We start from the raw sequence: 11,636 nt of genomic DNA, 5'->3' as shown, positions 1-11,636 counted from the left end.
GACTGAGTGGGACCCTTGCTCCTCATTCTACCCCAAAACACAAGTTTCTTCAATATGACTTGACTGGTACCTTTCTGAATACCATAGCAGTTAGACACCACTGCAGAACTCCAGAACAAGGAAACACTGGGAAGAATGATCATACTATCAAATAAAAGAAAAAGCTTTCAAACTCCCTTCCCCGTGTCTTGAAGCCCTCCAGAGATAATCACCAGATGATGCCATTGTGCATGATAGAGGGAGAATATGAAGTGTTTATCTACGGCAGTAATCCTGTTGATAAAGGATTTATAAATCCCTTTACAATAATGATGTATATGAAAACAACAGTAGTGTATGAATAAGTTACAGTGTTATACTGTAATCTCCACTGCTTCTGACATTTCTGTCATAAAAGAGCACCCCCCCCCCCCCAAAATGTTAAATAATTATAACTTATGTAATAGCAGTTAATACCAGGTCCATATGACTTCTATGCCTAATTTTAGAAACACACAAATCCGATGACAAAAGGTTTCTACTAGAAGTCTCTTTCGATGTCTTCCATATCGTAACTAAATGGGCAATCTTCTGGAATACATCTCTCTAATCAGTCCCTTGCGGACTTTCTGTCTGATGACGGGCACCCAGACTAGCCCGGTGACCAGGAACATGAGTCCGATGGACAGGCACACGGGGCCCAGCGCGTACGGCACCCTTCCCACCCGCGAGAAGTAGAGGAAGGCTATCACAGTGCCGGCAGTGAACAGCAGCCCCCCGATCACCATGATGATGATGGGCTTGTGGTAGTAAACCCAGCGGCTGGACTCCTCCACCACGACTGGCTCAGGCTGCAGTGCCCTCCTCACCGGGCTCATGGAGTCCCTCTCATTGCTGGAGGACATGACCTGATCAGGATTAGGCACTGAGGGGGCAGAATTCACAGATATGAGACTGTGCAGAATCTACCACTTCTTTATTTCTTTAAAATGTGGCATTCATCACGTGATACATTGATTGGTTTACAAATGATTAAATTATATCAATACTACTACTGCTATTAATGCCCTGCAGGATCCCGCAATCACATTGAATTGTGATCCTTCAGTGTTTATTGCACAGTTCTTTGTACCCTACTTTATCATAAAACAAACCTAGTTAGCTGTAAACTTTCACATAGGGAATTTTGCCATTACATCAAAAAGACTCCTTCAAGGTATAAATTACATTCAGGAACAGAGGAAATTAGAAATATTGAAGACCTTTTTTTTTTTTTTTTTTAAATAATGTTTTACAACATATCCATAAAGCTCCTAGACATAAACTTATAAGATGTCGCTCATAAATATAATAATAAAATACAAAAATATAAATAATTACAACTCAGTGGGGTAATTATATCTGCAGACCAGAGATGAAAGTAAAGTTCTGACCTTTCTCAGTGTTTTGGAAAGCGAAGTGCAACTCGGCTTCTTTTAATCTCAGTATGTCACCTTGGAGACTAATTGGCCAATTAAATCCACTTTCATCTATTACAGTGGTACCCCGCTCTATCCAGTATTGCTAAATCATGTGACAGAAGAAGATAAAAAGGTTAATGACACACAACACCTTATAAGACCACATCATAGCAGGAGGACCCATTGTCTAGTGGCCCGTCTGCTATACATATCAAGTATTTCTAGTGTTATATCGCGTGGAAAAATGCATTTAGGCAGCGCCTTGACAGCGGCATTGAATAAAAAACAAACAAACAAACAAACAAAAAACAGCGTTATAGCAGAAGAAATTATATATATATATATATATATATATATATATATATATATATATATATATATATATATATATATATAAATGTTGGAAAACCTAAAAACTTATCAATTTAAACAATAAGAAAACCATTGCAACAATTCAAACACAAAACGTCTCATTGCTTGCATGCACTGTTTAAAACGACCCGTTCCACATACCTGTCTGCGCTGCCTCCCGGGATTGCTAAAGTTTGACGTCTCTCACCAGCCGCCAGCTCTGACTCTTCGGATGGAGAGACCCTGCGGTGAACGCAAGAGCCCCGGCCACACCCCATAGGAGGGACCGCATACACATATTCCGCCCAATACAAAACAAACGTATGGAAATTAATACAGCCCTTAGGTATGTTTGTTTATACGTTATTGTATATATTTCCTAACTTTGTGTAGCAATACCTATAAGAAATACAACTCTTTCAAAAACATGGCCAAAGCATTTAAGAAAAAACAAAAAGATATTTTTCATATTCAAAAAAGTTGAATATGAACATTAATCTAAATTTGTATAGTCTAGTAAATTACTTTATTTATTTATTTTTACTTTTGGGGGTATTTTACCTAGCTCTGGGTAATGTAAACAAACAGTGCTATAATTAAGGTTCGTTTCTGATAGTGTATGACGCAGAGTGAAGCACTAAAAATAAGGAATTGTATTTATGTAGTTAAATAAATAGTTGTTTTTTTAAGAGCCTGTATCGCAAGTCTGTCTCAGGATAGTAGATGACAGGGGTAAATAGACCTGTCCAATTTAAACACTTTGCAGACTCAAATTAGTGCGGTCAAGCGTGTCCATCTTCTGCACCTTATTTACCCTGTTATGCCGTGTGTTTACATTACATTTGTTCCATATTTAAAGATGAATAAAACATGTGTCGCAGTTTGAAACGTTAAAAATATGTGCCGAGATAGTCTTGTAGCAATTAAGTCTTAATCATATGCACATTTTCTATAGAATATTATAGTATTTGTATTGTTTTAAAAAGATTCTATAGAATACTATAGTACTTTAGTGGTGCTGGTACTGTGGTTCTTCTGTGGCATGTGAGAGGTCGCTGATGTTCGTTGTGCCACACAATGAAGTCTATACTAACTATAGACACTGCTGTTGAAAAATTGTACTATAGCACCAGGCAAACAATTTACTTCTACAGAATACTAGAATTAGTACTATATAATAACACATGAGTTCTAAATAATACTGTAGTGTATGTTATATACTATAGGACATAGTACTAGAATTACAATATAATATGTCGGAATAATGCTATATAATTCTATAGTAACTCTACAAAAGGTACTCTGGTATTCTCTTTGTACTACAGAACATTCTACAACATACTACAGTAAGTACTGCATGGTATACATTAGTGCTATAGAATTCTACACAATTCTATAGTAGTCTGTAGAATTCTGCAGAATAATTTCATATGGGACTTGTGAAATGTATTTGATGTTTTTTGATACTTGATATATAATTGATAACCACGATACATTCATAAATACATCTCATTCATACTAATTATTTTTTTTTAAGAGTTTACTATTACAAATAAATTAACTAGGTTAATTTTTTTATGGATTCGGCATAACCAGTGGAGTGACTCCAATGAACAATGTTGCGCCGGAAAGACGGAGCCAAAAGCACGACCTATATGGTTTAGGAATGCAGCCTGCTGCCGTTTTCCTGGCGCAAGATTGCAGGACTCGAGAGAGCGCCGGCTGGGAGAGAGGCATTCCCCTCGGCCACTGCTTAGGATCACAGAAAAAAGTCACCCAGTCATTCCAGTGTAAACAGCAGCTCCAAGTTCGCAATGGGGCAACACTGCTAAGAGGGAGGTCTGCTCTATTTCTACTCTATTGTAATGTACACACACCAAAAAAAAATCACCATGGCATGGATTCATTCTAAACTATATATATGTCTGGAGAGAAAACACCTACCATCAATGTATCAATTGAGATATGAGAAATTATATATATATATATATATATATATATATATATATATATATATATATATATATATATATATACACACACACACACACACGTATATATATTTAACAAAGATTACACGAACAAACATCCTGTCCTTTGGTTACCTTGTAAAGTGGCCTTAAGAGGCAAGTGTCTCCATTAGAACATGCAAGGAGAGCTCTTGTAACCAACAATGCTTGGTTTGGTAAAACTACATGGGGTAAACTGCAATGAACTTACAAATGTAGTCCTAACTCACTATTGTACTACCAGCTATTGAAGGAGGGGTTGCTAGGAGATATAACAAACAAAAAACACCACTAGGCATAGCACCAGAATTGTGTTTAGGGGTGGAGCGAATACACATACAGAAGACTGGCCTTGCACGCACATGGGTAGAACTAAACCAGGCCGACCAAGAGGAATCAATCAGAACATGAATCTGTACGTTTCAATTACTCGACTTGGAGACAACAGCATAGAGTTCCAGCTAGTGAGGAAACCCGTCTTCTGTCTAATTGCACAGTGATTTATAGGCTGAAGCTGGTTTATATCATACTGGAGTAGAGAAATCAAACAAACTCGTGACAGGTAAACAGACACTGAGATTTAAGTAGGGCTGCAGAAAGCAGGAAAATCAGACGGGTTAGAAAAACACTTGTCACCTGGGTGATCAAGATACATGGGTTTTTGGTCCCCTTTGTCTCATATGCTAGCTGCTATTTTAAATTAAAAAGATTCCCTGGGCACCATTCATTTTATACATGAGGTAATATGGTCTACATTTACTGAAAATAAATAAGCTTAGTTTATTAGAAAAAATTAAGACACACACGCTGAACTATCCACTGCAGGACAAACAACACTCCACGCCAGCTTCCAGAAAGTTTGTTTATTAAAAGTAATTTTAACCAGGAAAAGCTTCCCAAGATGCACTTGAAGTGTCCCAAGAGAAGTCAACACTATACTCCACAATCACAGATTACAAGAAAGTCAAACATGAAGATTAAAACCTGCTATATACTATATAACGGCAGGATAACCACTTAAATCTCATGCTACACACACACAGAGGAGTTTAAATAGATCTAACATTGCGTTTCTAGAATAGTTAAACACAGAAGCGTCAGGAGTATTTAAATTTTTACTATTAAAAAAAAAAAAAAAGGCTTTACCAATTTTATGGTACGTTTCACAAAAAAGTCTGATTGGGGAATAATTTAGAGCAGCCCAGGTGTCTAATGAAGGTAGACAGGGTTCAGTTTATTTTTTAATTTAAGAACAGGATAGCCCTTCAATGTATTGATGCTTCCATCAATCACAGTCAGCCTAATTTCTATAACATTTGGAGATACCGGTCTGTATTTCAACTTGACAGAATAAATCAGTTACCACTCTCATGCTATGGCTGTTTGGGTCTGTATTTTGGTCCCTATAAACCAGGAGACATGTCTTATTACTGACTGCTGCTTCCATTCACCCCGACTGGAAAATCAGCACCCTACTTAAAAACGCATAGGGAGAAAGGTTTGTATTTAACTGGGTTATAAATCACAATCTCTACATGTATACATTCTTTCTATTTAACAAGACTGGGGTACTTTTGACGACTCCAGTTTCCGTTTGGGTGTTCTCGGCACTTTCTTGGCAGATTTAGCCAGCTGGACCTTCGCAGGCCCCGCTCTCTTCCTCGGCGTTCTCTGCAGCTCCTCTGGGGCAGACCCGTTTTCAGTTACTGCTGGTTTAGGGGTCTTCAGTGTTTTAGCCTTCCTGCTGGGGGTCTGGAGTGCCTCCTTTTTCATGGCTTTTGGAGTCTCAGGCAGAACCAATGCTGCTACAGGCGTCTGCGCTTGCTTTTTTCTCAGCCGAGTTTCTCTGATGGCTTCTGGGGACTTTGTTGATTTTTCCACTGGTTCCTTAGCTGGGGTCTTCCTGCTTTTAGGGGTCTTCTGCGTAAGCAGAGACACAGAGGTTAGAACACCGAGCTGGCTAAAAATTCCCTGTAGACTTCATTTCATTCTCAAATGACATCAATTTCCCTTTGTAAGCTACATATTGCAGGTGTATTTCATAAAGTCTGTATTGCTGGCATACTGCTAACCACACTCTGTTTTTCTGCTAAACACCACCCGCCCCCTAAAACATGTTCCTGCTTCCTCCCTGATCAAGCTAAAGCCCAGACTAACTCACCTGCACCTTTGCTTTCTTGGCTGGGGTCTCCATGGGAACCAGCTCAGGAATCTCCTCCACTTCCGGTTTGGGTTCCTCAGGCTTCTCCTCTGGCTCCCCGGCTGCCGACCCGTTCACTGGCTCCTTGGCTTGGTCTTTTGGTTTCCTTGCTTTCTTCTTCTTGGACTTCTTCCCCTTTTTCTACAAACACACACAACAAATGGAACTGTTTTAGAGAATTCAGCCACAGTATATAGAATCCATTACATAGACTATATAGTATATTACCTTTCAGCCCCAGGTTCTAAATAACCCTCAAATACTCAACTTTTAATTAATTAGTGTTCCACATTTTCTGTATGTTGTCAGTAAAAGTTCTATTATTTCAATGCATTGAGAATGCATGTTTTCAACAGCATAATTGAAAAGCAGCAGCCCTGGAGTTATCCCTCATTGAATTGATAAGAATGACCTAAAGACAGGTACTTTAGAAGGACTGTAGTGAAGCGGAGCCCCTCTCTGCCCTGACCCTGACCCTTACCCCAGTGTTCTGCTTCATGTCTGGGGCGTCTGCCTCTTTGTCCAGTTCGCTCAGATTGCGCAGGTTTGAGCAGTAGATGGGCAGAGCCACCGAGTTCTGGGACTTCAAGTGGAGGACTTTAATATTCTTACCTTTCTGCAACATAGAAAACAAAACGATAGACAGGCCCCAAATACTTAATCACAATGCACAGCCAATATTCAAAGAGCATTTATTTGTATTAACTACCCATTTCTACCTGTAGAATCACACTACACAGTTTCACTGGATGACCCACTATGGTTAAAGAAACCCAATCTAAAACCTCTACCATGAGAGGTGCTCTAAAAGGAGGACCGTGCCTTTATTTACTGTAACAAAACCTATACGTGAAACCAAACATGCAATGCTGAAACTATGAAGGGGGGGGGGGGGGGGGGGGGGGGTTGGACTCACCTTGTTTAGTTTCACAGCTATCGTGTTGAAAGCAGCAGAGATGTTCTCAACCACCTCATCCACAGTCATCCCGGAATGAGCCACACGCGCCATACTGCAACACAGACATTCATGTTAACTGCAAGGCAAGCAGCCAGGGACTTCCTGCCTTTAACATTCAGTTACAATAGGCTGCAGCTCTAACACACGGCTGACAGGTGCCTCTGAACACACATTGAATCTCTGCTCTCCTGTCTGACCATGGTGGACCTACACTCGGTTGACAGTGCTATGGCAGGTGCAAGGCGTTTGTAATTTGTAATTACAGCGCCCTCTACAGCAGAGCCAGGGCTTTGTTACAAAGTTGTAGAGACATGCCTCAATGGAAGTAGAAACATTGCACTGGATCTATTCAGTATTATGTTTAAACGTTGTCTTGTGTACCAGACTGAAGGCAACGCATTACTCACCAGCAGCAGCCTTTGTGACTGACGGGCAGAGTAGTTCCCTGGATCACCCTGTCCAGCTCCCTGGCCAGCTTCTTCACTTTCAGGTTAACAGAGAGAGGCTCCCTGCAAAACAACCACAATATGAATTACACCCTTTATTCAGCTGGAGGGCCTGCTGAGATTCAAATTTTTTTTTTTTTTTATAATGGATCAGGCCAAATCGTAGGCAGTAGCTCCATTACAACGGTCCAAAAGTATAAGGTGAAGTCAGAGCTTAAGTTTAAGCATTGTTCTGCCTTCACATCTTACAATCCTTCAATTCTGAAGGCTGTTCTACTCCACAGTGTACAAGAAATATAATTCTAATACATGCAATGCAAAACGCGCTAGATTTCAGATTGGCGAGCGCACATTTCACGTTACAAGATAACAGTGCATACACGTAACACGCCCAGAATCACAAAGTAATCAAAAGGGTCCCTGTATTCCCCCCCATCTCCAGTGCAAACCAGTCTCCTCATCCCTGCTGTTGCATTTCTCTGAAATCCACAACCAATTCCCTCCCCTCCCTCCTCCGGCCGCCCCCCCCCAGGTATCCTTACTTCTTGCTCCTGTAGAAGTGCTTCCCGATCTGGGAGGGCAGGAGACGGCGAATCCGATCATCAGCCAGGAAGAGGTCGAAATTCCTGAGCAGCTTCCGCTTGGCTTCGAACGGTTTGTACTCTTTCTTCAGAGCCCGGTAGGGAATAACCTGGGACCCGGGAGAAAGGACGCGCAGTTAGAGGGGAACCACTCTTATTTACTTGCAATTCTAATATACAAACGACAACTTAGAAACCTTTTGCACTAGTATCAACTTGCAATAGGTAGGACCCAATCAGACAGTTAATGTGGAGCGTTTATTATCTTTTTTTGTAGTGTTTTGTCTGATGTTCCATGGAGGTTCTTGGAAAAATACTGAGAGTCTGGGAATCAGTACAGCGCCCTCTACAGCTGGGCAGGGCTTTGCTGCAAAGTTGTAGAGACAAGCCCAAATGGAAGCAGAGGCCGTCTGGGTATACTTTGCACTCTGGCACCTCATCTGACCCAGCACTGAGGGAGGCAAGGTAGGGATGTTCGGGACGTGCAAAAACATGAACGCATGGAACATTACAACATGTAAATACGTCTGTATCTGTTTTCCTTGCCAAGTTTCAATGATGAAACAATCAATCTTCTCGGTCCCTTTTCTGAAGACAGCACTGCTGTGGTGCTAGGTAGTACCTGTGTGATGTTTTTGACCCCGTGTTCAGCCAGCAGTTTCTTGTAGAACTTCTCAGTCTGCTCGCTGGTCATCTGGGGCTCATCCTTGGTGAAGAGACAGACCTCAGCATTGCTGGTGCGAATCCTGTGAGGGAGGGGGCTGCGAGGAAAGGAAACAGGATCTAAAACTAGAACTGACACAATAGCCCGTCCTCATCTCGATCAAGCTGGGTTAGGCAATTCCTGTTTTGCAATTTAATTTTCAATTTTAAAATCAATTGCAATTCCTTTTCAATCAATTCCAACACAACTGATCACAATTTCAATTCGCAGCATTCTGTTAAAACGAGCTCATAGTGGCAACACATTACCGGTACTTAAATTGGAGTCCCTGTACTTCAATTAAATTGGCTTCAAATGAAAGCAGTTGAACAATCACAACAATTATTATGTCTCTAAAATTTCAATTCCAATTCACTCAATGCGCATGTCTATCACAGTAATAGTGCAGGATGTAGGGATGGTCACTCACATGTGGATGGTCTGCTCCTTCAGTGGGATCTTCCACAAGGTGACTAATAAGGAGATGTGCTGGTGCTCATTCAACAGCAGGGACTGGGAGCCTTCCTCGGAGCTCTTCTGATAGGCAAATAACGCCTGCACTGCCTTCCTCACCTGCAAACACAGCAACACCACTCAGGACCCTGTCTCAAAATCCTACCACTACAACCCTCCCCCAGGCTGGAAATGTAGAGAGCCAAACTTTAAAATATCAAGCACATTTTCAATGTAAAAAAAAAAAAAAAAAAGAAATAGGCAGGCCTGGTTTTGTATATCTTATTTTACTTTTGTATTTATCACATTTTACATATATATTTTTTTACATATAGTACTAAATTGCTTACAATGCATCATATAATATAAAAGTAAACTTTCTTGGTCCGCTTGAGCTGGAATGACCCAAACCAAATCTTCCACATCACGTGTTATTTAAAAAGAGCCTTGCAACAACGCGGTAAGCATGTGGCGTTACTTCTTTTTTTTTTTTTTTTTTAAACACCATAGTAACGCCAACTCCTGATGTATTATTGTCACTGCGACGTGCTAGATTTTAGAATATGTAAAACTAAAGTTTACTTATTTTACATATTACCGGTATAGTTATATCCCGAAATTTATGTCGTACTAAACCTAGATATCATACGTGGCAAAACAATACGTCATAAATTAGATTTTTTTTTATTATTATTACTATTTTTTTATTGTTAGTTAAGTACTCACTAGAATATAAGTTCAGTATGGCCCGATCTTTTGGAATTTACATTAGCCAGACATAGTCTGACTACATCGATATAACTTAACATCATGCTACTTCAACCAAAGAAATAATATCCTGTTCCGTCTAAACACACAATGATTTAAAATATACTTTTAGCTACCGACTTTAATCTGCGTTGATTGCTTCTTTACCTGTGCTACATCGAGCTCCATTCCTGCGCCCGTCTGCTCCGCCATGCTATCTCGTTACACGTGTGTCCCTTGCTGGAGAACCCCGAACATGCGCAGACAATACGGCTCTGTCTCCACACCAACAACAAAACTTTATTTAAAAAAAAACAAAACAAGTGCACAGACTTGACGTTAGGTAACAGCACATCCTGCTGGTTGGAAGGCAAACAGAAAAAGTGGACAGTGCAACATTTCAGTCATATAAGTTTGCACTGCTGCAGTTAAAATAACATTTCAACCACTTCCTTATGTAAAATATTAAATGGTAAAATAAAATAAAAAATAAACTATATTTTTTTCCCAGATTATTAATACTGACATGGCTTCATGAAAAGGATTGTAGTTTGGTGTGTTACCTGAACTACTAACCAGCTATCACAATTAACATTCAGTTAGAAATGGGATAACAACATATTTTAGGGATTCACATCAATGGGTGGGGATGCATTTCCTTTTAAAAACACCAGCATTATCTTAAGTCATTCAAGTCAACAGTTAACTTTGATTTGGTATTGCAAATCCCTTCCAGAAGTTCGCAGAGATAGTATCTTCTGATTTTGAGAGAATTGTGACTGAAATAAGTTAGAAATATCATAGAAGTGTTACTCCTCCTCTCATGTTCAAAAAAGCATTATTTAAATGTAAAGACTTGTTCAATTTATAACGTGGGACTGGCTGCAAGTGGGACTGGGGGTTCCATTTCAACCATAGGTCGAGTATTGCATGGTGAAGGTCAATGGATTCCATAGCATACCAAAAGATATTGGCCAATCATCTGAAACCGTCCGCTACAAAACTTGGTTTAAAGAGCAACTGGACGTTCCAACACAACAATGATCCAAAGCACACATCAAAATCTACTTCAGAATGGTTAAAGAAGAAGAATAAAGTCAAGGTTCTGGAATGGCCTGGTCAAAGTCCATGATCTAAATCCGATTGAGAATCTTTGGTATGAGTTCAAGAAGGCTGTGCACAAGAGAAGTCCTCAGAATCTGAATGAACTGGAACAGTTTTGCGTTGAAGAATGGTCAAAAATCACTAAAGAATCATGCCAAAAGCTAATTGACAAATATCCTAATCGTTTAAAATAAGTTATTATTGCTAAAGGTGCCTCAACTAGCTATTAATTGAATTTTCCTTGTCAGGGTATGAATACTTTTGAATTAACATTTTTTGAGTTTTGCAAAAATAATTGCTGGAATAAATAATTGTAGACATCTATTTCTTGTAACTTTTTTTGTTCATCCACAAAAGCAAAACTCTTGCTACAAAAGATTTTTCCTAAAATCCTTTGTTCAGCAACTTCTAAATTTCCATTGGGGTATGTAACCTTTTGACTACAACTGTGTGTGTATATATCTATCTATCCAGATAGAGATATCCAGGTCGAACCCTGGCTGTAATAACTAGCAATGGTTCTGCAAGAAAATTTACATTAAAACCCAGCAACCTATGTTCGATAGCTGGCACAGCCTCTCACTCAACTCAACAAAGGTACCATTGTCCTGGTGCTTTGGCCCTCTGCACAACAGCATTGTATTT

At 39.8% G+C, this 11,636-nt stretch overlaps 2 protein-coding genes across 5 annotated transcripts; both read right to left on the bottom strand.

Moving 5' to 3' along the window:
- Window positions 1–411: 411 nt before the first annotated feature.
- On the bottom strand, window positions 412–1,533 carry LOC131740144 (phosphoinositide-interacting protein-like). The gene is made up of 2 exons (XM_059035273.1): window positions 1,413–1,533; window positions 412–904 (listed from the first exon to the last, which is right to left on the bottom strand). The coding sequence occupies exon 2, from the start codon at window positions 882–884 to the stop codon at window positions 555–557; it is 330 nt and encodes a 109-aa protein (XP_058891256.1). The 5' UTR covers window positions 885–904; window positions 1,413–1,533; the 3' UTR covers window positions 412–554.
- Window positions 1,534–4,647: 3,114 nt separating this feature from the next.
- LOC117418042 (ribosomal L1 domain-containing protein 1-like) lies at window positions 4,648–10,180 on the bottom strand. 4 transcript variants are annotated; one of them, XM_034030584.3, is made up of 9 exons: window positions 10,056–10,180; window positions 9,118–9,260; window positions 8,607–8,745; window positions 7,946–8,094; window positions 7,365–7,466; window positions 6,916–7,009; window positions 6,481–6,615; window positions 5,961–6,140; window positions 4,648–5,716 (listed from the first exon to the last, which is right to left on the bottom strand). In XM_034030584.3, exons 1-9 carry the CDS (start codon window positions 10,098–10,100, stop codon window positions 5,354–5,356), a joined length of 1,350 nt encoding a protein of 449 aa, XP_033886475.3. In that variant the 5' UTR covers window positions 10,101–10,180; the 3' UTR covers window positions 4,648–5,353. The 4 variants fall into 4 exon arrangements, with proteins under 4 accessions (XP_033886475.3, XP_033886476.3, XP_033886477.3 ...); XM_034030585.3 differs by having other exon boundaries at window positions 4,648–5,719; window positions 5,967–6,140; XM_034030586.3 differs by having other exon boundaries at window positions 5,967–6,140.
- Window positions 10,181–11,636: the final 1,456 nt, after the last annotated feature.

The sequence above is a fragment of the Acipenser ruthenus genome, chromosome 13 (genome assembly GCF_902713425.1).
Source record: "Acipenser ruthenus chromosome 13, fAciRut3.2 maternal haplotype, whole genome shotgun sequence".
Taxonomy (NCBI): Eukaryota; Metazoa; Chordata; class Actinopteri; order Acipenseriformes; family Acipenseridae; genus Acipenser; species Acipenser ruthenus.
The sequence above is the reverse complement of the archived record's forward strand: the minus strand, read 5'-3'. Positions and strand labels throughout refer to the sequence as shown.

Excerpts from the sequence above, each read along its gene's own strand:
- LOC131740144 (XM_059035273.1), bottom strand. The coding sequence starts at position 884 with ATGTCCTCCAGCAATGAGAGGGACTCCATGAGCCCGGTGAGGAGGGCA.
- LOC117418042 (XM_034030583.3), bottom strand. The coding sequence starts at position 10,100 with ATGGCGGAGCAGACGGGCGCAGGAATGGAGCTCGATGTAGCACAG. Across the intron at positions 8,095-8,606 it reads GGGTCAAAAACATCACACAG|GTTATTCCCTACCGGGCTCT; the intron begins GTACTACCTAGC and ends CCCGGGTCCCAG. Across the intron at positions 6,141-6,480 it reads ACATGAAGCAGAACACTGGG|AAAAAGGGGAAGAAGTCCAA; the intron begins GTAAGGGTCAGG and ends GTGTGTTTGTAG.